At 46.3% G+C, this 27,177-nt stretch overlaps 1 protein-coding gene across 9 annotated transcripts in view; it reads right to left on the bottom strand.

Moving 5' to 3' along the window:
• Phactr1 (phosphatase and actin regulator 1) overlaps window positions 1–27,177 on the bottom strand; it is a 424,574-nt gene that overhangs the window by 13,201 nt on the left and 384,196 nt on the right. For all 9 annotated transcript variants that reach the window (XM_057786935.1, XM_057786937.1, XM_057786934.1 and 6 more), the window contains 3 exons: window positions 22,067–22,314; window positions 20,325–20,481; window positions 558–613 (listed from right to left, as the gene is read on the bottom strand). In XM_057786935.1, the coding sequence (XP_057642918.1) occupies window positions 558–613; window positions 20,325–20,481; window positions 22,067–22,314 (461 nt within the window). The remainder of the gene's footprint in view (window positions 1–557; window positions 614–20,324; window positions 20,482–22,066; window positions 22,315–27,177) is intronic.

Here is a 27,177-nt window from a genome sequence, read left to right as displayed (position 1 = left end):
AGGGGCCCATTCCCCCCCCACCCCTGTTCACAGCCAGTTTTCGGTGGATGAGAGCGTCATGCGAGCATGACTCTGGCTAGGCCAGACTCAGGAGGACAGGCTGAGTGTTCACTCGGCAGGGCTTTCTCCCACTACAAAGCTGGTTCTCAGGGGGCTGAGCTCCGCCAGCTGCAGCCAACTGATTTCCAAGCCTCACACTCAGATTTCCCTGACACACACTAACCATCAAAGCCCCAGTCACTGGTTTAAAGTCAATAAGTGTGACACTGGCCTTCCTTAAAGACACCTTTTTTCTGGTGAGTGCCTCAGTTCAATTTTCAGCTTAGCTCAGGGTGGGCTCTGGTTTCAGCCTGGGAGTTCCTAACCCATAACCCGGAGGTCAGAGGCATAGCTCGCCCCCAACTTTTCAGAAGAAACATCCTTGGTTTCTATGAGGCCTCCAGCAGGAGAGCTTTCCAGCGCCTCCAAGGGCCCCAGGGAGAGACCTGGTAAGCCATTACACAGCCAGCAGGAAGGCTGCCCTGAGTGTTTGGTCACCCTGGGCTCAGTCAACTTACGCTTCAGAATGTTTCTCTGTTCCAGTTCCTCTGCGGTGGGTCTCTGGCTCAGCCGCCTACGAAAAAAATCCAGGAAAATTTTTTGGACCATGTCATATCCTTCTGGGGTCGGTGATCTCCACGGCCCCAGCAGAAACATCAGGCAGAGTCAGCAGCTGGAGTCCTCTGTCCATCCTGTGCTCTGAGACACTGACTGGCTGCCAGAACCTCCTTGGTTCCTCAATTTCAAGCCCAGGAAGGGCACCCTGCGTCAGGTCACGCAAAGCTGCCCTCTCTCCCTCCCCCTGCAGGCCCCTCCCCAGCCCTGCTCCTCCAGTGCCCCCAGGCCAGGAGACCGAAACTTAACAGGGCCTTTCCTCTTCACAGAAGTCCCTTTCTTTCCTCTTAGCCTCTTGACTTGCAGGGTTGTGTGGCCTCTTGCCTTTCTCTCTCTGCCTCCAGGCTAGCGCATGCTTCTTGCTACCTTTGTGCACACCGAGAGCACAGAGGCTTGTGGCCTGGAGGACATGCAAGAGAGGGTGTCTGTCTGCGGAGAACAATGGCTACTCTTCTTCCTGTCTCCACCCATCTCCACCAGAGGCTTATTAGACATAGAATGCCAGATGAACAGGCACAGAAATGACTCTTATTACCGGGTACATAATTAAGTCATAGAGAATGCAGCATCATAGCAGGGGCAGAAACTTCTAGTGGTGCCTTGTGGAGGAGGGACAAACAGGGGGAAGAGGTAGTGACAGAAGTTACTTGAGAATGGGAATGATGGCTCACAAGGGGAGAACCACATACTTGGACACCTCCACAAAGTTCCGGGGGGAGGGGCAGACATCACACAGAGCGGACCTGATTGGGAACAGGGACACTTTTGTTTTCCAAGCTTTTGGCAGGTACTGAACGACCCTGCAGTTATTCAGTGCATCTGCGGCACCCACGAGGTATTGGTAAGGTATGTGTGAGAGGAGGATTGTGGAAGGAACTCCAGGCTCCTCGGAGTCTTCTACTGGGGCACGATCGGCAGAAAGGCACGCATTTCTAATCATACTCCCCAAATTTCTGAAATGGAGGTCTGTAGTTGGAGAGATGGTTTACAGCATGGAGTCTTACGAGAGTCCCAGGATGTAAGAAACTTGTCAGGATCAAGATGGAGTTGCTTCAGATCTTGCCCTAGCAACAAGTGAACTAATTAAATAAATCAAGCCGGGTGCTATGGAGACTGCAAAAATTACAACCTCGGTACCACAGATATCTACGAGGACGTCTGCCTAACTGTGCATTCAATGTTAGGCTGGGCAACCTTGCTGTTTATTCTTGCATTAGCCAAAGCTGCTTATTTCAAAGTATACTAAGCAATCCTCACTTTTTCCTTTAAAATCTTTCCCTTCCCTCAATCTCCTCGCATGCTCATAGCTTACCATGGCACCTAGGTCTTCACTGCAATGCTCTGCTGTTCCCAAATAAATAACATCATTGAATGGGGCACTGATTGTTATTCAGGCTGACAAATGAAATACAAAATCCGCGGAAACTCCACACATAACGATTTCAAATTCAAGTCTTGTTCTCTGTGAACCCGACAGCCCCCTGAAGTGGCTGGAAATGGTATTCCAAAGTGCTTTCAAGTTTGTAGGGACATTTTCACATCTCTTACTCCCTTTGCTCTGGAAAGTATCTCTGTAACATGCTATGAAAGAGATATGGTCTCTGATCCTGTTTCCTATCAAGGAGTACCCAAACCCCCGGGACTTCCTACTAAGGAAGACCTGAGTCCTCTGGATCTTTGATATTCCCCATGAATCCCTTCAGATCACGCCTGACTTGATGCTAATGACACAAGACAGTGTGGGACACCTAGGTAGCCTCTGGAGGGGACTGGCTGAAGTTCACAGCTAGAGACACTTATGAGTTACCTGAAAGGGGGCTGCTCCATGACCATCCCATATCTTAATGTTCCCTCTTTTCTAGTTTTTTTTTTCTGTAGGATGAACAGATATACTCTTCTTTAGAAATGAAACAGAACAAAACAACCACCACAGAAGCTGCCAGAAGCCTCCTGAAAAGGTGGTCCTGACTTGATGCTGCCACAACCTATCCATGGCTCAGCTTCAGTCCACAGCTCTCTACCACACTGATTCTCAATTGGGGTGATTCTACCTCTCAGCACACATTTTTGAAGTTATTTCTGGTTGCCACGATTGGCATGTGCTCTTGGTATCTGTTAGAAGAAGGCCATACTGACACTAAATATTCCACAATGCATAGGTAAGCCCACCCACAAAGTTATCCAGTCTAAAGCATGGCAGGACCAATGCCGAGAAATCTGTTCTGTTACTGCAGATCTTCTTAACTGAATGCAGGGGTCTTGAAAACATGGCAACAGTAAAGGTTTCTGAACCATTGCATCAATTATGCAATGATCAGAAATAGATTGAAAATCAAATGTGTAGTTGGGCATGTGACATGCCTTTAATCCCAGTGCTCAGGAGGCAGAGAGAGAGAGAGAGGAATCTCTGAGTTTGAGGTTAGCTTGGTCCAGGATAGGCAGGGCTACACAGAGAAAGTCTGTCTTGAAAGACTCCCCACCTCACCATGCAAACAAAACAAAACAAAACAAAAAAAACCCAAATAAAACCAAAACAAATGCATAATGAACACAAGGTGTGTCTGTCAGTGTTCACATCTGTTGATCCTATATTACCACCACAGCCTTACCTTTGCATACATAATATACACATGTCACAGTGTGCACTGTGCTACACCTCTCAATGTCAACAAACACAGCCTGAAACACTTTAGCTTAGGATTGGCACTAGAGCATGCTGTGAGCTGCAGTGTCTTTTTGCAATACGCATGAAGTTCTCTGCTCTTATGGAAAACACAGTGTTTCCTGGCAGACGATAAAACTTCTAATATTTCCCATCATCATTCTTTAGCATGTAAATATCAAATTCACTATTCCTCTCAATTCTATCATATCAGATAGACAAGCACACCCATCTCATTAGCACGCAAATTTGCTATTTTTTAAATAAATGGTAAATTATATGCCCATGGAAGGATTGTTTTGAAATATATTTCCTTATGATTACCAACAAATGACTTGTATACTAATCTCATATACCAATATACCTGGAATTGCATGCAAATTTTTTGAGTAGAAAGGAATCGGGATGGAAAACCATTGAGGAATCCTATTCTATTGAATCAGCTCGTAGTAAGGTCATTGATGACTTCATTGCCTCATCCTGCGGCCTCACTCTACCTTTCTCTGTCATGTGACACTTCCGACCAGAGGCTCCTGTGCAGCTACTTTCTTCCCTTTGCTTTCAGAAGTCTCCTGCCTTCCTCTTCCAACTCCTAATTCCGGCTCTTCCCCAGATCGCAGGCATAACGGTATCTGCTTCTTCAGGGGCAGAACTGTGCACACCCATGAGCTGTTCGGGTTTTCTACTCATCAGGGGCAGAGCCCGCCTACGCGACTGTTCCTCCCTATGCCTCGATTTGCCCATCTCTGTGCATGGCAGCAAAGCATCCCCTCGCTGCCAATGTTGGTGAGATTTCTGATGCCGAGAATGGTCGGGGGAGGCGAGAGGAAGAGTGAGGGCTAGAGTGTCGCCTTCCTCTGCTAACAGCTTTCCATGGGCTGATATTGCATTAAAGATAGAGGCAAACCCATTCCAGCTATGCCCTGCAACCCCAGTGGCCATAATGCCCCATCTGTCTTTCCCTCCTAGTCCACTGTGAAATAACCTGGCCACACTTCCAAGGATTTGGAAACCTGAGATGTCTCTGACCCACTGAACAGGACAAAAAGTTCCTCTGTTGTGCCACTGGTTTTAAAGATGATTTTACCCTTCCTGCTGAGGGTTTATGGGAGGATCTTGCCTAGGGAACTCCTCAATGACGCAGACGTCATCTTATTTATGTGTTCACAGCACTTGTATAGTCCCTGGCATACATAGGGATCAGCAGAATTTTGAAGATGATAGGAATCATTAATATCTAAGCTCCAGGGTTATGCTTACAGGTATGAGCATGAACTCTGGGTTTGTATGGGAGCCCTTCTTGGTGCAAAAGGATTATTCTGAGAGGACCCATTCCTCTTTATCTTTTTCTCAGCAAATGAGGCGAACATGCTAACTTTATTTAGCATTGTCATATTCCTAGTGTATGTGTAATATGTGTTGTGGCCCAGGAGTATAGGTTAGAGGATGGCTATCAGGACTTGGCTCTCTCCTTACACTCTGGGCAGCCAGGATTGGAGTCAGGTTGCCTGGCTTGCACAGCAGGGGTTTTTACACATTGGACCATCTCCCCGGCTTAGCCCAGTACCTCTTACTAGCACTGCACCACATACCCGGTTTTGTCTTTCTCAGTTTTCTCTCATATTGACATTCTGTCACGCTGGCCACCAGTGAGAGGGAGGGCAGATGTGAAGATGGACAGGTACCATGCTTCCTCGCCTGCTCCCATCACCCACTACCATCAGCTGGGACACAAGTCAGTCAGTCATGTCCTTGATTATACCTTCTGCATCCGAGTGCCTACCTGAGGCAGGTGGCATAGCGACATGGAGGCTACCTGCTGTGGAGAATGATGGGAGGACCAAAAGACTCTTTTAACAAACAAGAATAAAGCTCCAAGTATTTTTGGTAACTAGGAAAAGGCCCCCTCACTTGAAGAGATAAAATAGGTTGCAGTTAAGAGGGTATTTTTGGCTTCTGTTCTGGGAGCCATGACCCCAGGGTGAGGCCCTATATTGTACTCCCGAGACAATAACCAGGAGAAACACTGTGGTAACGCCAATGGTACTGAGTGGAAATTCGTTCTGGAATAAGGATAGAGCTGTGTATGTTACTAGGCATCAAACCTATGAAAAACAGAACAGAACAGCAAGAAAGCTTGACAGCCTGCACAGTGGATGCTTCCAGTGTTATCGGCACTGCTAGACCCAGCCCCACATCAATAGACAGGTGCCACGCTAAAAGAAATTAAGATAGCTAACGCAGTTACATATAGAACACACTCATCTAAGCACGGCTGTTCTTTGGTTTGGTTTGGGTACGTGTTCAATAAGTCATATTGTGTCCTTCAAATGAACTTTTTATTAGAGAATCATCTATTTACTCTTCAATGCTTCTGCATAATTGAACATGCAGATGATTAAAATCAGTTGCATTATGGGAAGAACACATGTAGTAGCAAAATGAATATATGACCAAATCTATCAATCAAAATTGAGATCCACTCAAACTATACCCCTTAGTAATAAGCACCTCTTTAGAGCCCATAAGAAGAGAACCCAGGCTGTGACCTGGGGTCCTCGAGTGCCCTTACTCAAGTGGCTGCTGTCAGTCTTGACAAGGCATCTTTTCCACGCTGTATTTTGTTCCCATAGAGGCCACCTTGCTACTTTTGCACATCTATGTGGCCCCTTGTCTTCAATTCTTTGGATAAGAGGCCAAGAACGGGAAACATCCGGTCCAGACCCTGACCATTGTAATAGTTTGGGTTTCATGCTTTTGCTGTTTCCCAGAATGCAGCACAAAAAGTCTCATTGCTCTCCTCTCTCCTGAACCTTGACACCACAATTTTAAATTTTCATTCTCAATGAAACAATAACCTTGCGGCCCCAAAGGCCAAAACAAACAGTTATTAACCTTTAATTGCTTTCCTGTGGCCTGACACTCTTTCAGAAAACACATTACATACAAATGTTATTTGACAAAAAGACTCCCTTTTCCCATTTGTGTGTGTGTGCGGCGGGGAGCATGAGAATTTTCAGGGATGTCTAACAATCTTAATCTGCATTCCTTACCTTTGAAAGTGTATTTCTCAGCCAAGTATGGTGGTACATGCTTGTAATCCAGGACTTGGAAGCCCAAGGCAAATGAATTATGAGCTTACGACCTGCTTGGGCTACATAGTGAGACTTTTCTTCAAAACCAAACTAAACCAAACCAGCTTTCTTAATTCTAGGAAGCTGAGGGCAGATAGAATGTTAATGAAGGAACGGGCCTACGTATTCACAAGTGGAAAGGAGCTGTTCATATGGGGAAAGGAAGGATGCCAAGAATAGAAAACTGATGCCAGGAATGGTAGTGTACGCCTGTAATCCTGGCACTCAGGAGCGGAGGCAGGGGGACTACGACTTCAAGGTCATCCTCAACTACATAGTGAGTTTGAGGCTAGCCTGGCCTGCCTAGGATCCTGTTTTTCAGCAAATAAAGCAAGAAGAGTGTTTTGGAAACTGAGATAGACTTCATTCATAAAGAACATGTAAGCGACATGTGTTAAGGTCCGATAATGAACCCATTACTTTGTCTGCTAACTTTAAAATGAATAAAAATGAGACCGGGACATGTAAATAATTTCTCTTGGTTTACTTAATGGACAAAGAGCTCCCTTGAGAGTGGAGATGGCCGCTTTTCATGCTTCTGTCACAGGCCTGTCAGCCCGCCAGACTCCCTTCCTTCCTCTTTCATTTCCCCATGCTGTGGTCATATCAAACAACACATATGTCGCATGTACCCTTGCTCTCTCCCATGTGTACTTTAGCCCTTGAGACCAGATGGAGTGGCAGACCGGAGCAGCTGAACAGCCCCACTGAGCAGCAAGGGAAGGCTTGGGCCGATTCCATGAACAGCCCCGTGCCTGCGACTGTCACATCCTTCACAGGAAGCGCCAGCCATGCCAACTCCTGAGGTGTCACACACACACACACATACACACACACACACACACACACACCACCTTCCCAGTGACGGTGTCACACATCCCTCAGTCAAGGCAGCCATCTCCTCCTCTCAGGAAAATGATGACTGGGGCCCCTGTGCCGACGTGTCCTTAACAGAGGTCACCCAGAGGCAGAGGCGAGGTGGCAATCGGAAGCCTCCACACAGCAGGCAGGAATGTCTGACCACTCCACCCTGAAGCCACCCTCCCCAGCTGGCCATCATCAACAGGAGAGACTTGCGTACTGAGTCAGGGCCTGTGAGCTCCAGAGCTGAAGGAGACTATCCTCAGGGTCTCATGTATCCGTCGCAGACAGGTGCGTGTATGCGTGCGCGTGCACGCTCTTGCACAACCTGCACGGCTAAAACAATCATTTCTCGTCACCCAGGAAATGCAGAAAGCTTCTCTCTCGCGGCAGTTCAAGGTGCATCCTCGTCACTGTCTATGCCTTGAAATTGGCTGCAGCTGTTGCTGTCACCGCCCTTCACACTGTGTGGTACCCAGCTTCTGTCTCAGCAGTCCAGAGGTTAGAACTCTGAGGCCAGCTCCACGTTCACTCAGGGAGTCATGGTTTAGAACTGGAGTTTTGCTTCTGACCCAAGTTACCTCACGCTCCTGCAGGGCTTAGGAGCCACACTCTGCTAGAAACACAGGGTGAGGATCATCTATTGGTGACAGACTCAGTCTGTGTGGCAAGGCTGGTTCTTGCTCGTGTAAGGACCACGTTCCTCTGCTAAACCAGACACACCTTCTCCATCCATCCTCACACTCACACTTCTGAGCTGGGTACCTGGTTGTTCTTGAAGTAGTTTTCTAATTACTCAGGCAATAAAAAAAAATGGACTCGATGGCTCCCATAATTTCTATGCTCCATGGTGTTTCAGAGATAGATGGGAACAGGTAAATTAAGATGAATGGGATAATTCTGGTGATTAGAGAAAGGAAGACAAAGAAAATCCTCATGCATGTGGAGATAAATAGAATTTTCTCCTTTACTGTCGGTCTTTTAAGTGGATTCGCTTCTTAAATGGATCCAGTATGAACACTGTGAGGTCAAGGCTAGCTTCTCGCAATATCTTCATTCTATATCTCTAATGGTGCCATCTCTCTCTCTCTCTTCAAAGGATGCTTCAGGCTTTGGAGACCACACGGTCTCCAGTGCACCTACTCCATTTGCCACCATAGTGTGGAAATAGACACAGCCAAAGGGGAAATGAAATGCGTGATTGTCTTCCAGGAAAGGTTTCTTAACAAAGGCTATGTGGAGACATGGATTTGGCACATGGGTTGTAATTCATGAGCTCCCAGGTCAAAGGGTGACACAGGAGCTGGGAAACTATCTCCTCAAAGCCTCAGCTCCAGAGAGCAACCACAGAAGCCACAACAGCTTACTTGAGGCCAATTGTTTTGGTTCCCCAGTGCAAAGCGAGGTGGACGGCTGCTTAGTAATTATGGCAGTGGTTTCTAAGCCCCATCGAAAAGGTGCCTCCTGCTGGGTCCTTCACATAGGACTGAGAAGGTTGAGCAATGACGAAGGAGACAAGGACCAACAGTGGTTGTGTGAGCCTTTCCCAATCCTACAGACATAGGTGACAACACAGGATGGAAACCTTGGTTCGCATCCTTTTCCCTCATCACCCACAAAGACAGCATCTGGAAGATGCCATGCTCTCACGGCCTGGCTTTTCTCATTCGTTCTGCACACCGTTCTGATCATGGAGTACACCCTGTGCTGGGTGTCACCTCCCAGTGTGACATGCAGTCTTTGGTCCCTTGCTTGCATGTTGGCCCAGAGGAAGACTAGCTACCTGGCGGCTGTGCAGTCAGAGGACAGCTGTCGGGGCGTGGCTGCGGCTGTGAGCTCCTCCCCTTGGGGCAGCTAAAGGATTGGGTTATGGTGGGTTGCCTTGGCTACAAACTGGCCTTCCAGGGATGGCTTAGCTCCTCTAGCTGTGTCCTATGCCTTAGGACTTGACTGTTGACAAAACAAAGGTGACGGAGAAGCACACAGAAGTCATCAGGTTTCCTTCTTAAGTCCAGTTGGCTCCTCTAACGGTGCATCAGTGAAAAGCTTACTGTTCAGAAGCGCTTCACAGTCTTACAAGTAGCTCGGTCCTAGCATATTCACAAATACAATAGCTACTCACGGAGGGCATGATGCTAGTTGACACTTTAGCTGACATCTATGACAATCTAAAGCTTTTCAAAAAGAACTTTTCGTTTGCATGCGTGAGTGTATGGCGTGTGTGTGTGTGTGTATTAATGTATACAAAAATGCCAGTGTCCAAGGAGACCGGAAGAAGATGTCATTGCCAGGAGCTGGAGTCCCAGGTATGTGTGAGTAGCCTGATGTGGGTGTGGAAACTGAACTCAGGTCCTCTCTAACCACTAAGTTGTCTTTCTGGTCCAGCGTTTTTATTATATGTTGATCTGTTTTGACTTCTGGAGGCAGGCTTATTGTATCTTTGCTCAGGCGAAGTTCTACACATTTGGGGTTGCCTTCTGGGGACTATGTGAGCACAGCCTAGCACACTGCTCCTGAACCTCGTGCTGTGTGATGAGAATTAGACCTCAAAGGCAATGGCCCCTGACGGGGATGCTGATTAAGGGCTATGAACCAGAAAGCAGGCAGAGGGAGAGCAGGGACAGGTGCAAGGGGTAGCTGCTGCCAGGCTGAGCTGCTGTGATAGGGTGGGCTTTAGAACCAACCTGCCACCATGTTTCCGCTACTCAACAGCAGTGCTAACTAACCTAAGCACAGAGACAGCGCACTGACCAGGCTTCTCAGGGAAGAGTGTGCAGGTGGCAGGCTTGTGGGTTCAGTCAAATCTGGCCAGGGCAGTGGCTCATAATGTCTCAGTGACACATTTTGTCTTGGCATCTTCTAAGAGGGAACTTGGTGACAGGCAAAACAAAGAAGATGATAATAAACAAAAGAAGGGAAGAATTTATGGGAGGCAAACCTCTTTTCACTACACTGATTACTGCCAATGCCCACAATCTATCTGCTGGCCAATTCCTTTCAAAGGCGCCAAAGAGCCTTTGCATTTTGAAAAAAAAAAAAAACTATTGTTTTAATGATTCAATAGGTACAGATCATCAAATGTTCATGGTCACATTTCCTAAAATAAAAGTGTGCTCACTTAGACTTCAAAGAATTTGCTTTGTAGAATTCCAGGGAAAGCCCATTTCTAATCATTTTTTATCTTTGGATGCTTTTCTATTTCTCTTGTTTATATATTTTTTCTAAACATTGCTATTTAGCTTGGCACACACACTCTCAAGGTTATTATGAAAATCCTGGCATTCTAAGAGGAATGAAATGAACATGATGTAGACAGATAAAATAAATTGCTCCCATTAGCATTTTGTGTGAGAGGTAGGCCTTTTGCCAGGGAACAAAATTGCACAGGGATACATGAGAAAGAACCAATGTGCCAAATTTCAGTTGCATCCAGTTCTGCCATCGAAACACTCAGTGCTACGTGCAAGCTCTGTTGCCCGAGCTGGGAAAAAAATCATTCCCATTAAACTCAAAGCCAGCCTTGGTGAGTGACAGAGAAGGAAAGGGCACTACAACCCTCTGTGGAGACAGGAAACACCCCCCCCCCCAAAAAAAAAAAAAACCTCCAGCAAAGAATTCTGTTTTAGGTTTTTTGATACAAAGTCTCACTATGTGTAGCCTTGGCTATCCTGGAACTTGCTATGTAGACCAGACTGGTCTTAAACTCACAGAAATATGCTTAAAGGTGTGCACCACCCAGTCTTGTCAACAAAGAATTGTTTTTGCCAAGACAGGGTTTCTTTGTGTAGTACTGGATGTCCTGGAACTCACTCTGTAGACCAGGCTGGCCTCGAACTCAGAGTTCTGACTACCTCTGCCTCCCGAATGCTGGGATTAAAAGCGTGTGCCACCACCAGCAGCTAAAAAGTTCTTAATACATACAAATGAACAGGTATTACTTATCTTATAGGAGACAAAATCACTAGAATGGGCCACTTCAAATGAAGTTACCAGCTGGAGAATCCTCTAGTGACTTTGACCTTTAAAGTGATTATTATGCTTTCCTCCGCTGTAGTGCTGGGGACTGAACCCAAGACTTTGGGTATGTGAGGTAACCACTCTATTAGTAAGCTGAACACTTGGCTCTGGCCTTCACAAGTATTCTAGTGATTTTCTTCCTTTATAAGGGTTAGTGTCTGACTCAGCTGGGACGACCCACTAGCAATCTACTTGAGGAGATGTTGTTCACTTACACATTTATTTTACGTGTTTCGGCTAAGCAAGATCAAAGAAGGTAAATGTGCCTGGGAGAACTTACACTGTGAAGAGTTCAAGGAATTGCTTTTTAACAGGTCTTTGATTAAAAGAAATAGTTCCTTTTTCCTTCCTTTAATCTTACTACTGTGTGAACTTTGTCAGAAGCATGACTTATGTAAGCCTTGGTTTTAGCTGTAAAATGAAGTGTATTAGATACAGTAGCAAGCATTAGTTTTAACATGCTATAATCCTAGCATTCTATCAGATACAGAAGAAGCCGTCAAAGAAATTGACCAGTCTACAATGCATAGGCACAGCCTCACAGAGGCAACCTTTCAGAACGGACTGGTCTGATGGCTTCAAACTAGGTGTCTGGCAAGATTGCCTGGCATGCCTCAGCATCCTCAGCACTTGGGAGATGGAGGCAATGGGTCTTGATTTCTAGACCAGCCTGGGAAGTTAGTCTTGATATGCGATCAGCTAGTCAATAGAACAGAGTATTCAAGACTGACTCCGACTCCAAAGCCCTGGACTGGTCTTCCCACCGTCACTGTTTCCCTCCTGTGCCTGGGTGCTTTGGAATTAGCTTGTTAAAATGCACGTTTTCGACCCTCCTTTGCCTTTTCGATTCTAAGTTTGGGGTAAGCCCGAGACTGTCCATTTCTAGCAGGTTCTCAGGGAAGGCTGATATCCCCGGCCCAAGGACCATTCTGCAAGGCCCACGACACTGGACATCTTGCACTACACAGGCACGTGACTTAACTGAACCCTACTGTCAGGGCTCTGGGGCTTCCTGTTCGTTAAGGACAGTGTGATTGGATACACTACAAAGCTCATTGAAGCACTGGAGAAAACACAGTGTTTTACTTTTTTTTTTTTTTTTTTTTTTTTGCTCTGTCTCGTTCTTCTTTTTTGAACGCCACCACCCGACAGGGTACCCACTAAGTCATAGGTGCCTGGGAAGAAAATTTTAACTGCCAATTTGCTCTAACAGATAAACCAGAAAACAGTGGACCTAGGGATTGGGAGGTACCCTTCTTCACTGTGGATCTTGTTTAAGATCCATTAGCCCAGTTTCCTCACATAGAGAGTGAGAGTTCTGGTGTCAGCCACCTTATAGAGCTCTGATGAGGAAGATCAGATAAAATATTGATTAGGGCGCACCGGGGCAACAACAAAAGGTTTTCAAACCATACATCTCCAGAACCAGAACCCGGAGAGTTGTCTCTGCGTGTGGACTGATCTTACTTTTATCTAGTCACATAGTTGAAGGGTCAGAGGTTTTCCTTTCTGCTATGTGCTAAGGTGAGGAATAAGTAAGAAAGATTGCCGACTGATAAGAAAGATGAGCTCAACAGTGTTTGGGAGAAAAAAGAATTGAGAACTAACGGGGTTATAATGGCTAGTCTTAGAAGATTCCCCTTAACCCAACTCCAGAGAAGTCTTAAAAATGTGACCAGAAAAACAGTCCAGAGGAGCCTACCAGTCCCTTTGGTCTGCAGTCAAGTGCAGTTGTGTGCCCTTCAACCTCTGTACCCCAAATTTGAAATGCAGCTGCAATAACCAGACATTAAAAAAACATAAAGCCATGAAACTGAAGAAGAGAAGACCCACAATCTCCAGGGATGGCCCCTTTCTTCTGAAAACCCTGCAGTTTTGAAACACAGCTCCATCTGTTCTCAGTGGTCAGAGACAGCTCTGCTGCAGCCCACCCTGACTGCATCACTGAAAAATGCACAGGCTACTGGGGCAGCTGTGGGGCACAGCTGCAGAGTTCCAGTGCTTGATAGAGATGTGGCTTTGTTCCCCACCATCCTGGGTGTGGCTTGTAGACGACTCCCCTCCTCCTGGGACACAGTCATACAGACAGACACGCTTGCAAACGTGTACATGTGCATGCACACACAGGCAGTTGAGAATCCATCCTACCAACGGCCGCCAGATTGGTCTTTACCATGTGCTTCTCAGTAAGAAGCTGTGGGGGAAGGGAAGGAGAAGGCAAACATCTCCACATGGCTTTGGGGTATTCACCCACCATGAGTCCTGGGATAGACATCACCCAGCTCTCCATGCCAGAACCTTTATGTGCTAGGTGCTTTTTGTCAACTTGACAAACTAGAGTCACTAGGAAATAGGAATCTTGACTGAAGAATGCCTCTATTAGATTGGCCTCTGGGCATGCCTTTTGGGACATTTCCTTGATAAACAATTAATGTGGGAAGGACCAGTCCACTGTGGGCAATGCTACTCCTGGGCAGGTGGTCCTGGGCTGTCTAAGAAAGAAGGCTGAGCAAGCCATAAGTAGCAAGCCAGTAAGCAGTGTTCCTCCATGGTCTCTGTATCAGAAGACCTGGGAGCTGGAGTTGTGGGAGGTTGGGAATTGCTATGTGGGTGCTGGGAACTGAGTCTTGGTCCTCGACAAGGGCAGCCCATGCTCTCAACACCGAGTCATCTCCCCAGGCTGAGGTCCATGTGCTGTTAACGCAAATGCTGCACAGTAAAACACTGCCGTCGAGTCAAGCTCATCCCCATGTGCTCCCCTTGTGAAGAGTCACCATGGTGATGGGCCTCTTAGGTTCATAAGAGGTCTCGGAATCCATGGACCACGTCTACCCAGCACAAGTCAGACCCATCTAGCGCATCCAGTACAAACCAGCCCTACCCAGGCTGTGGGAATCTAACGGTGCCCCGTTCCCATTCCTCCCTTGCTCCTCAAAGCACATTCTCATTTTTGCCACCTCCACAGCCAAAATAACCATGACAAAGATGCTGCTGATGAAGAGGGCACAAGGATGAACGCTCCGGGCCTTCAAGGGAATGTAACACTTAAGGGTCTATTATCCTCCCTTCTTCCTCCCAAGTGGGATTCACAGTGGTGTGTACCCAGGGACACTAAGTTCAAGCTGAACTGAAGCCATAGAACCTCCTATTTTTAGAAAGTGTTTCTGCCACAGAAGAAATTATCTCGCCTACGGTGCTGCTAGCTCACACCTAGCATTCATCCTTAGGCCCCAGGCGACACGTTGTTTGCCACTTTGGAGGTAGGTGCTGGAGTGTAGGACTTATAGCATCAATTTTACCAGACGATAAACACCATGAATGTTGCATTTAGAAGTTGGGGTTGCTGTATTTTATGGCCTGGGCTCTGAGTATAAAAAATGAGTTTCAATTTTCTCCCTTGAATACTGCATCATGACTTAAAAGGCACACGAGCCTTAGTATGGATTATTTTATATGCTGCTTATGGTGATGAAACAGAAGACTGTGTGGAGCATAAACAAGAGATCTTGGATGCCTTATATGTAGGATATTATTCAATCTTAAGTAGGAGAGAAATGGTGAGACTTCATGGGGAAAACCAGAGAACTGTTTTCCCACCTCCCATATCTGGTTTGCCGGGCCCCTTTGCAAACACAAAAAAGGCAGCTCCTCGTGTCATGACAGTGAGCCGTTATGAAGCAGTTTTCAGGGAGAAATGGACTTTTCAAACAGGGTGCTAAGTCTGCCCTGACCCTTGGTGCTCAGTGCTTACTTCTATGGCTTTGGTAGAGATTTAAGCTGTCACCATCGGGAAGAGCTCTAACTCCAGCTCCTGACTCCTGGGCTGGTGAGAGGCAAGGATCAGAGAGCAGCGCAGCTCTGCCAGCCGACATCTTTATCTAACGCACACACCTCTAGCTGACACCTGCCACTGTCCTCAGACTCGTCTGAGTGAATCCCTGAAGCCCAGCAAGTTAGAGATGATACTGTTTTCAGGAACGTGGAATGACATCCTTAGGATGACTTTCAGCAAAGAATACCCAGGTCAGTCTGCACCCTTCACATGTTAACTTTAAATTGCTACAGATGCACATACAAACAGGCTTATGTTTGCATTCCTGACGCAGGCTATTCCTGTGTAGTCACCACATAAACATGGTAATGGATTCAGAGGCCTCATGGATACTAGGCAAATGGAACATAGCTGCCAGGTCCAAGATTGAAACCAAGTGGTCCAGGGCTGAGATAGGGATCTCGGGCTAAGTTCAGGCTACAGAAATACCATTTGGTATATAAATATCCATGGGGTGGAGAAATGTCTGCCACTGGCCATGGCTAAAAATTTGGTTCCCCTCTGGTAGTGTTGTTGGAGATACTGAGAGACAGTGGTGCCGCTGATAGGTGGATCTTAGTAGGAGGTTCTTAGGTCACTTAGGGTATGCCTTTAAGGAGAACTATGGGGCAATTCCTTTTTCTATTCTCTATGGCTGCCACGAGGGGGGAAGCTTTGCTTTCCCATGTGCTCTCTGCCTTGACGAGCCTTCCATCATGTGCCACAGAGCCAGTGCTTCTGGGCCAACGGACCACAGTCTGAAAACTCAAAACAAATCATTTTGTCGTCTTATTATCTCAAGATTTTTTTGTAGTAGTGAAAAACTGACTAAAACCTGGCATTTTTATCTTCATAGTTCATATTTTTTTCTTTCAGAAGAGACAACAAAGTGGCCTTTCATTTCTTCAACACAACAGGAGGCTTCATCTCAATAGTGAGGGCTCCTTAATGGAAGGGGCTTTTCATGCCACCCTAGCTCCAACTCTCCCTGCTGACCATCTTGTAACTGCCTGCTTCCCTTCTATACAATATCTCTCTGTCCCCAATGCACTTGAGGTCATGGTCCCTCTTCTAGAGTCGTTTTATGCTTCCCTAAGTATCCCTGAGATGAATTCTGTATTCTACCAACTTATGTGTTGAAGCCCTAAGCCTCAGAACCTTGGAGAATGAAACCAAGGTCTTTTATAGAGGGAACTGATTCTGAACAAGGCTATTAGGATAGGTTCTAGTCCAACACAGCTTCTGTCTTTTTATAGGTAAAAACCCACCTAGGGAGAGTGCCATGTGGAACTGAAGGCAGAGCTGGCAGTAAAAACAAAGTCAAGGAACTGCCCCAAATTTCCAGCACACTAGTGGACGTGGGTTGAGTAGGGCAGAGATGAATACCACAGCCGGCAGAGCCACGGGCCTCCCTTACCCAGCCGTCAGCCTGCAGAAGGAGTCAATCCAGCTTATTCTCAGACTGCCAGTCTCCAGAGCTGGGGACAATATGTTTCTATTGTATAAAGTACTCAACTGGTGACACCTTGTCACAGCACCTCCAGCAAACAGGTTCTCCTCATGGCTTAAACCGAGCCAGCGTCTTCCATTGATCATGGTGAAGATAAACAGGCAAAGGTCTCTAGCAGGGGCCATGTTCAGTGCAGGGAAAGGATCCTGCAAGGAGAAAGTCCCTTTCCAAACTCTAATATTCCCCATTCCCAGAGCTCCTAACACAGGTGTGTCCAGTTACAAGTATGGCCTCTCTGTGTCTACTGATAATACTCTGGTTGGTGCTGAAAAAACTTCTGGTCAACCACGATGGCAATGAAGCAGACAGTGGATCTCTAAATGGGCGGTGGTGTTCTTTGTTGTTAAAAAATTACATTTATTGTGTGCGTGTCGGGGGCAGGGGACATGCCGAGGTATGCAGAAGGAGATAAGAAGGCAGCTTGTGGGAGACAGCTCTCTCCTTCAACAACGTGGGTCCTCGGGATTGAATTCAGGTTGTCAAACTTAGCAACAATTGCCTTCACATGCTGAGACATTCCACTGACCTTGAGTAGGTATTTTAAGCGAGAAGAGAGAGGCAGAATGTTCTAGCCCTTATCTACTGCCAAAATGGACGTGGAATAGAAGTTCCTGTGGCTACTGTGAGGCCCCTTGCTTTCTGACTCTTCACAGGTTTCTCTCCCCATCTGATCCAAATGGCACGGATGACCATGAGCAAGGCTAAGTCTGTGGATGCTCTGTTGGCATAGCTGGAATGCTGGCAGTCCCCCAAGGGCCTGGGGGCACTGGATTTTTGTGGCCAGAGTCAGTTCATGTTTCAGTGGTTTAGTTTCTTTGTTCCTGACAACCCCACTGGCAGTGGTCCTGAAAGTAGTCACTTCAATCAATCAACACCCCAAACTAGAAACAGAAGGGAAGAAACATGCTATCTCTTTCTCAGGGGACCACTCTGACAGGGCACCCTACCTATGAACTTTAAGAAGCTTGGCTCCATGTCTCATTTTTTTTATGGTAATGTTCCTGAAGTGTTAAATTAGATTCAAAATTTAAAAAAATTGAGTCATGGGAATGGGACATCATGTCAGTGAGGAGATGAAGAAAAGCTGGTTCTTGAAGAAAATATAACAGCTAAGATTCCACAGTCAAGGTGACCTCTTCCTAGGGATCAAGTTCCAAGCTCCCTAGAAGACACCCAGAAAGAACGTAGCATGGACTTCCACAGTGGGCTTGGTCTTGGTTGGAGGGAGGGAATGTCCCGAAGTCTCTATAGTCACTTGACTAGGGACTACTGGGGTGGAAAGTATTGCTCACATGGCTTGGATAAGAGACCCATAGACCAACGGGCTTTAAACATTCTTATCAATAAAAGTCTCAGCACATCCCCCACATGTGCCATCTATGTATGTATGTATGTATAAATGTCTATATTCATGTATCTATCTTCCTACCTATCTAGTTAGACAGGACCGAATATAGCCTAGGTTAGCATTGAACTTGCTATGTAGTCAAGGATGATACTTTGAACTTCTGATCTTCCTACCTCCAGGCCTCCATCTCCTAAGAGCTGGGATTCCAAGTGTGTGGCCACCATGCATGACTGTGTGTACTATCCATTTATGGCTAATAATTAAACAGGAATTCCTTCATGAATGTGCCAAGCCGTTATAATGAGGTTTAAATAAAGAAATTGAAAATAAGGAAATAACAAAAGTAGAAGTTCTGTCTCTCTCCCACGCCCCAGGTGACAGGCTTGTTCACACCTGCCTTTGTTGCACTATCCTGGAATCCTGAGCATCTACAATGCGTACCTTCTCGTCCATGGTCCCATCTCTAACTAGGGCACTCCATACTTCTCCAGCCATGGCTGACTCAGTCACTTATTATCAAAGGAATCCTGATGATTTCTCGACTGAGTCAGGAACAGTTGCTCCAAAGTGCCTGCAAGGCAATGCTACCGGAAGTTGCGCTGGTGACTTTCCTCAGCCTCGTGACAAGATGCCTGACAGAAGCAGCTAAGGGGAGGAAGGGTTTCACTGGCTTCCAACTACAGGTAGGAAAGCATGGCTGAGGTCATGGCTGAGGGTCTCTACCTTGGGTCTCGCCCCATCGCGGGACTCCTCCCACTTCAGTGCAGCAGGAAGCAGAGAGTTGTAGCTGGAACTAGGCTATGACCCTCAGCAACTCATTCCCTAAAGCTAGGTCCCACCCACTCTAAGGCTTTTGCAACATTCCTAAATAGCACATCACCTGGAGACCAAGAATTCAAACACTCATGTCTGTAGGGGATACTTTACACTCAAACCCTAATGGGAGAATAATAATCATGCTTTTTAGGTAGACACCATATTTCCATCCTGGAAGGTTCTGCAGAAACTGACTCACGGCACTCGGCTCACTGTCCCTCAGTCCAACTCTAGGGTTATTCTTAGGTTGTTGCACTTTTTTCTTATGCTATTAAAACCATCAGGCTATAATACAGCATCCTTTCCTGCTCACCTTAGGAGATGAACACCATGGTCGGTCTTCAGTGGCTCTCATAAATTCCCAGCAGTATTTATGTTTTGGAAAGGAAGAAGTGTTGGAAGAAGGAGACTGTTTGGATAAAGGTTTGAATACGGAGAACTTTCCAAACATGGACAGCCATGTCTCTTACCCTTCTGAGTTTTATGATCAGAGTATTATGGTGGTGGGATGTTGCTGGGTGTTCAGCCTGAAAGGCTGGGCACAGTTTCTCCTTGGGAAGATGATCACACACACACATACACACACACACACACACACACACACACACACAGTAAGATAGCAAGTGCATAAGAAGATGTATATATGTCGTTCTGATATTTTTGTTCTCCACATTAGAATATTGTGTTATACAAGGCCAAATCTTATTAGTGTTGACTATTTCACACATTCCTGTATCATTACTACAACACTGTCCAGGAATAAACCAAGTTAATTATGAGAAAGAAAATATATATATATATATATATATATATATATATATAGAGAGAGAGAGAGAGAGAGAGAGACAGAGACAGAGAGAGAGAGACAGAGAGAGAGAGAGTAATATGCAATAATGGAAAGGTAACCAAGACAGTAACTGAAGTTCTCTAAGCCTGATGTCCTCAACTGTAAATTGAGCATTAACAGGCCTATTTTACAGGAAATTCAAAGAAAAATGATTTAATATATGTAATATGAAATGCTTAGAAGCATGCCCAAATAGCAAGTGTTTAATAAATGTTACCAATTAATATGCAAAGTTAGACTTAGTGACAAACCTACCACAAGAGTTTAAGATATTAATACAGTACAAAGCTAAGCCTATGTCTTTAATAACCATACATACAACATTCAAGAAGCATCCTAGAGTAGCAATGAGGCATCACTACCAAACATTTGACTGCATAACAGGAGAGTGTGCTTGTTGTCTCCATAGTTAACCAAACCACAACTCCTTACATACAGTCCTCCCCCTTCTAACCCTCGAATCAAGGGAACTCTCCAAGATTTGACTTGTTGAAGGAGAGAGACTACAAGCAATCTTAGGGACAAAATAAGATGCTATCCACCGGCTTTGTAAGTAAGTTGTTAAGAGACACCAAGGAGCAGGCTGGAGATGGAGGCTGTGTATGTCTACTGTAGCCACAGAGCCTGTCCTGGGGTCAGCAGGGCAGGAGGGTTGCTTTCCTACCTTGTGAGCTTGGTGCCAATCTGCTGTCTGAGCTCCAACCTCTCCTCATCGGTCTGTCTGGGGAGGATGTTCTTCTCCTCCAGCTCTCGCTTCGAGGGCCTGTTGCTGAGTTTGATGGCTAAGGAGTCCTTCCTGCAGACCTTCATGGCCAGAGAGCCTGTGGGAGGGAGAAATCAATCAATTAACAGAGACATCCATCCACCTGGATGTCCATGAGGCCAAGCAAGGTGGGCTAGGAAGCGAAAGGCGGGAAGACAGATGCTAAGGGCTTAATACCCAAGAACACTGAAGTCCGAGTTCCTAATACTGCTGCCGCTCGGACTTCAGTCACCTCACACAGCGTGGGACACATTGGGAGGGAAGGGCAGCCTGTGATTGGGTCTCTCCCTTCAGAAATCCCCAGCACGTGGCAACATCACAAAGGGGGACAGGACCTCCTTGCTATGTGGTGCCAGGAGAGAAGAGGAGCAGGGATGACAGGGGTCTCAGCAGCTCGGAAAGACCTCACAGAGGAGGGCTGCTGCCAGGGCACCGGACATGCCCACAGGGGGCAGGCTTGCGGGAATCCATATCTGTGCATGTTCACTGGTGACATGGACGCTAGGAACCCTCAGGAGAGACAAGAGCAGTTACCCAGAGCTCAGGACGTACAGAAGGAGGCGTTAATAATGCTGTGTAGTCAAGGTGGGGCCACTTGGGGTGAGAGCAGGGTTGGAGACTGTGATTTGAGCAACAGTCTGGGACTGCTTTTTCTTTTGAACATCTAGATTTCTGACCACGCAGGTCTGCTATACATCTGAGGCTTCAACTAGATGATTTTGCACGTTAGCGAGCAGCAGGAGGTATTTTTGGGTGTTAAAGAAGGGGTGACAGTCAAGAGGTTGGTACTGTCATTTAGCTGGTGGAGACCCTGGAGCCTGCTATTTACACCGCAATGCTCACGGCCACCTTCACAGCTGAGGAGGATGTGGCCCCAAAGGCCAACAATGCTAAGGCGAGAAGCTCCGGCACAGAATCTTCTACTCTCAGGCAATAGACTTGGTGGCTGCCCCCTTCCACTGGCGGGTCATGGCAGCCTCTGAGAGCACCTCTATGGTTCTTCCTTCCCTAACATCTCCATTTACCAGAAAAATGGGACCATGTTGGTGCCCCGAGACTATTTTAAGATAGAAATACGAGAACATGATCTTAGCTCATTGTTGGGAACACACTATATAGCCAACAAACAGCAGCTGTTATGATAAATTCACTTTTATTAGCCCCAAGTCAGCTATAGCTATCCTCACACCATTAAATCCTAGCTATTCATGGCCGGAGTGATAGATTAGCAACTTGCTTCCTCTATTTCTTAAAATAGTTAAAGGTCTCCAACAGAGAGTTTAAATTCAGGTTTTCTAAAGTTGATGCAAGGTGGACTTGAACTTGAATATGTCAAATACACAGTGGCTAGGTTTACACACATGGAACAGATTTTCCAGCTCTCCCTCCCCTGACCCCTTGTTGTTTGAAATCAACTAAGACAGGTAGGAGGCAATACAGTAGTGGTGTAATGTGTATAGCTAAGAAGCTGGATGGGTGATAGTTATTCTCTGTCTTATTACTGCTAAGGAAGCAGGGCCTCGAGAGATCACTTGAGCTGTCCTGCTAGGGCTCAGGTAAGAGCAGATATCCAGGTAGCCATTCTGCGCTGTTTTACGGTACCATGCCTCCCCCCCCTCCATGGAATGTCTGCCCGCACGTACTGGTGTACAATGAAGCATCGTCGTCATCTTCCTCCTCCTCTTCCTCCTCCTCCCGGGCGTATAGGCAGGATGAGTCTTCATAGTCGGACTCATGAGGCACATTCTCTTTATTGTCGTCGCATTCGATCACAACGGTTGGCACTTGTCTTATTTCCGGAAGGCCCATGGGTCCTGCTTTTGTGACACTGTCGCTCGAGTGCAAACCAGAGCTGTGGTAAGAAGTGGAACAGGGGACTCGCTGCTCGGAGCTGCGTAAAGAGAAAACAAAGGGAATTCACCTCGGCCGACGCGTCCCGTTCAGGCTTTGGAGCTGCTTTAAAGTTCAGCTGTCCCACTCTCGGAGGCAAAGCTCCCCTCGGCAAGGTGATCTGCTGCCCATCCTGTTGCCCATCCTACAGCTCGTCCTTGTAGGGCAGAACTTTCCTGATGGAGGCAGTAGCCTGGAGTAAGAACCCCGATGGATGGTGCTTGTGCTAGGTGCACAACAATTTATAGCCACTGGGTGGCGCACTTTGCACCAGTTAAAGAGGAGCTCCTCTGTAACCCACCTACATCCTAACTGGGGTAAGGATTAACTTGATCTCAAGTGAGCTAGTAAGTGAGGATCTAGCTTTCAAAACCTATGTAGAGCAAGGCACCCCTCCATTGGAAATGAACTCTGAAAAGCCAGTTCGTGTGCTAGGGATAAATTATGGTCCCATTGCCAGTGGCCTCACAGACTGCCCAAGCCACATAACTGTCACCCTCATTCAGAGGGCCTAGTTTGGTGCTATGCAGGTTCTCCAGCTGTCAGTCCAGAGTTGGTGAGCTCCCACTAGCTAGGGTCAGCTGTCTCTGTAGGTGTCCCTATCATGGTCTTGACCCCATTGCTCATGTTATAGCCCCTCCCATTCTTGAACTGAACTCCGGGAGCTCGGCCCAGTGGATCCCTGCACCTGCTTCCATCAGCTACTGGATGAGGATTCTATGATGACAATTAGGGTAGCTATCAATCTGACCACTGGGGAAGGCCAATTCAAGCACCCTCTCCTCAATTGCTTGGGGTCTTAGCTGGGGTCTCAATACAGTGGGGAGGGGCTTGGTCCTGCCTCAACTTGATATGACAGACTTTATTGATTTCCCATGGGAAATAATACCCTTTCCAAGGAGTGGATGGGGAGTTGAGAGTGAAGAAGGGGGGTAGGAGGAGAGGAGGGAGGGAGAACTGTGGTTAGTGTGTAAAATGAAAAAAAAAAAACTTTTAAATTAAAAACAAAAGCAATGTAGAACAGAGGCAGAACTGAGAGTGGAGCCTGGTTTGAAATGGTCAGATAAGATGCAGGGGAAGAGGAGAGCTGGGATGATGGTCCAGATGAGATGCAGGGGAAGATGAGAGCTGGGATGATGATTGAAAGGCTCCTGTGCTGGGACATCAAGGTGGACATGGCCATGGGCCACCTAGAGGAAGGTCTTTTCCAAGGACGGGTCAGGGTCCAGCAGGCTGTCACCGGGAACTTTAGCCTAACTTCCTGCCCAACCCCTTGGCCGGTTTCTTAAGAATGATGCTCTCAAAATCAATGCAGATTTAATACATTTTCAATTAAAAGGATGCCCAAAGCATCCATTATTAGACAATTGGAAAATGTACGTCATTGCAGTGTCCGAATAGAAGCTTTGTGAAGATCTCAAAGCAACTTAGAGTCTTTCTGTATGAAGCCCAGCAAAAATAATGGGAACATGGAGGTTGAAACATGTCATTGTTTCTTTCTTTCCATTCTCCTCCCTTCCTCCCTTTCTCCTTCCTTTCACTTTCTCCTCCTACTCTTCTTAACTCGCTTTGGGGATTGACTACAAGACCTCACATATGCTAATCAAGTACTCTGCCGCGGACACACATCCCTAGTTCAGGTAAAACTTTTGTTCCTTTTTAGTATCATCAAAAATAGAACTTGTATGCAATTGTAAAGATTTCTGAACATGGGAAACAATATACTTTTATATCTCAAAGTATCTGACATTCATAAGCAAATAGATTGTTAAGATATATCAAAGCTTTATGCTAAAATATTTTAAACTACAGGAATCTTACTACGCTGTAAGAAAACACGTGTTTCCTTTGAGGCTTTCAATTATGTTTTAAGTTATTGCTGTGTCTAATTTAAATTCAATTAACTTCCTTCCTTTCACTGCTTCCAAAGGGCGGCTTTTCTCTTTGTATTTTCCACATAAGTCTTCAATGACACAAATGGGAAATCCAGTTAACACCACATGAGCTACGATGTTCAAGGCAATGGACTAAATCAGCTTAAAAACAACAATTACTCAATAGGGCAAAATCATGTATTTACAAAAAGTGTAGTGTTTTATTAGAGATTAGTACTTTGAGATGGCCCATTTCCCGGCTAATCGCAGAGAAACAGCAGTGGGAGCAGGAGGTAGGTAGAACACATGATAGCTGGTCTCCAGGGAGACAAATACCCCAAATTGGACTGAGTGGGCCTCTTACTGCCTTGCCCTCCAAGGCAGCACCCCCTATGGAGCAAAGACAGTAACTAAATTTCAGCTGTGCCTAGGTATCTTTCTTGGGTGTTATGAGGTGCGGGGGGGGGGGGTAGTGACAGAGACAAAAATGTAATTCTGTGATTTGTGTTTTGCTCCACCCTTGCCTTCTCTCTGCTTTCGTAATTCAATTAGCATTGCTCCTAAAAGGTACAGAGCTTAGGATAGACATCTGGGAGTTAGGGATGGGAAACTCATAATAGGTGTTCTTGTTTGGTGTGAAGAAATGTTGGAAGCAAGAAAACAAGAATGCCTTAAGGCAGGCAGCTCCAAAGTGAACGCAAAGGGAAGAAGAAAAGGGAATAAAGGGAACTCAACCTTGGAGGCAGTGTGGTGGTTTGAATGAGGACGGCCCCCATAGGTTGTATGTTTGAATACTTGGTTCCTACTTGGTAGAGCTGGTCGGAAGGATTAGGAAGCATGGCCTTATTTGAGGAGATGTGGCCCTGGGAATGGACTCTGAGATTTCAAGAGTTCATCCCATTCCCACTTAGCTCCCTCTCTGGCTCCAGCTTGTGGATAATGACGTGAGCACTCAGCTATTGTTCCAGTGCCGTGCCAGCCTGCCCTCTTGCCTACTGGCCTGTTGCTATGCTTCCTGTCATGATGGCCATAGACTGTAACCCCGTGGAACTGTTAAGTCCTAACTGCAAATTGCCTTGGTCAAGGTTTCTTCGCAGCCATAGAAAAGTGACTAAGACGGGTGTGGTCTGCAATAAAGAAGGGGCTGTGATTTCTCCTGGAAGACAAGACTGTGCGATTAGGAATAGAGCAGGATTCCACAGGAGGGAACCTAGCTTCATTGACGAGTGTAAAGAATTACTCTACCAGCGTTGCAAAATAGGGACCCCCATGTAGGTGATTAACAACTGCCTCAAAGAGACATTACAAACACAGCTGAAAACTGATACTGGCAGGTCTTCTTCCTAAAGTATCATGCTACCTATCATGTGCTAGAATACCTCAGTTTGCAAAAGCAGGAATAATGTTTTCAAGGAATCTATAAGAATCCATCAAAATGTCTGAGCATATTTTGCTAATCAATATTCATTGATTATGCTGGGGGTGGGGAATGCTGTTTGCCACTGTGATCTTAGCACTTGGGAAACTGAGGCAGGAAGAGTGAGAGCTCCAAACTCGCCTGGGCTACATAGTGAGAGCCTGTCTCCATAAATTATCTGCTGAATTATCTACTGATTATCTACTGAATGCCAAGCATATTCCAGGAAAGGTGCTGAGAGGAAGACAAAACCTGTGGAGAATCTTGGGAGGGCAAGAGAAGATAAGAAGTGAGCGGGAAGGAGGCTAGAAGGTCATGATGGGACTCCGCCTGGGGGAATCAAGACTTAGATCTGAGTCTATATTTTCCCCATTTTCTCTCTTCTTGATATTGGGCAAGCTATTCAGTGTCTGAGTCTCAATTTTCTCAAATGCAAAATTGTGTAAATCATGCTTTTTGGGGTGGTGGTGCTAGCTGACCCTGTTAACATGGCCTTAAATGACCCTCCCTCCCCCGCTCCGTTAATTATAGAAATGACGTTCCAGAAGATTTCAAAACATACTTAGTGTGTCCGCTCTTCACACATGGTGGGGAAATTTTCTAAAGAGCACATATAGTTGCCTTTCCCATGTGAACTTTGACTCCCAAGTCTTCAAAAACAGCAACACCAATGGAAGATGCAGTTCGCAGAGTGTGAGCCAGACCATCCATGGCCAAGAGACATATCCAGGAAGTGCAGCATCTAACTGACCTGGCCTCCTGAATGTTGCCCTAGAGGAAGCCTAGGGGAGTGGCAGTCTCAGTTGGTTTATATGATAGAGTTGCTCCATAGATTTGTTTTAAGTCAAGATGTCCATTGCCAAGGAGGAGTAAAACCCGTATGTTCACTGAGCCTTTCTTCTCCCCACCTGTGTACTGATACAAAGTTTACCACAGCTACCCAGTCGATGTTGTTGGTCTACAGCACATTCCTAGCTCATCTTTATCTCTTTCTTTCCCATTTATCGTTTATTACTCGTCTCCAGAAATACCTTGCCTATGTTCACAGGAGATCCCTCAGCTGTAAAAATTATAAGCATCTATCTGCCTACCACCTTCCCCTCTGTTGTGGTTCAGATATGGAGTCTCTCCCCTAGAAGCTCATGTATTAAAAGCTTAGTGTCTGTTTCAAGCAGAGTTCAGAGGTGGGCTTCAGGGTAAGTGAGTGGATTGTGAAGGCTCCACCTTCATCAGTGGTCTGGTTCACTGTAGACTCAGTCTGCATAGCCTATTGGGTGATTGTGGAACTGTGGAAGGTGGGGTGTATGTGGATGAAGCGGGCCCTGGGAGAGTATTTTTGAAAGTTCTCTTGCCCTAGTCCCTTCCTGGCTGCCATTCTCTCTGCTTTCAGGTTGCTATTAAGTCAACACTGTCTGCCCCATGTTCACACCACTGTGATGTTCAGCGTTGTCTCTGCTCTAAGCCATGAGCTCAGTCCACCAGGAACCAAAACTTCTAACACTGGACCACGGTGTGTGCTCCCTTAAACTGTGTACTAGCTACTTTTCCCATCACGATGACAAAATACTTGATA

The sequence above is a fragment of the Chionomys nivalis genome, chromosome 13 (genome assembly GCF_950005125.1).
Source record: "Chionomys nivalis chromosome 13, mChiNiv1.1, whole genome shotgun sequence".
In the NCBI taxonomy this organism is placed as follows: Eukaryota; Metazoa; Chordata; class Mammalia; order Rodentia; family Cricetidae; genus Chionomys; species Chionomys nivalis.
This window is presented reverse-complemented; position numbering and strand designations above follow the sequence as displayed.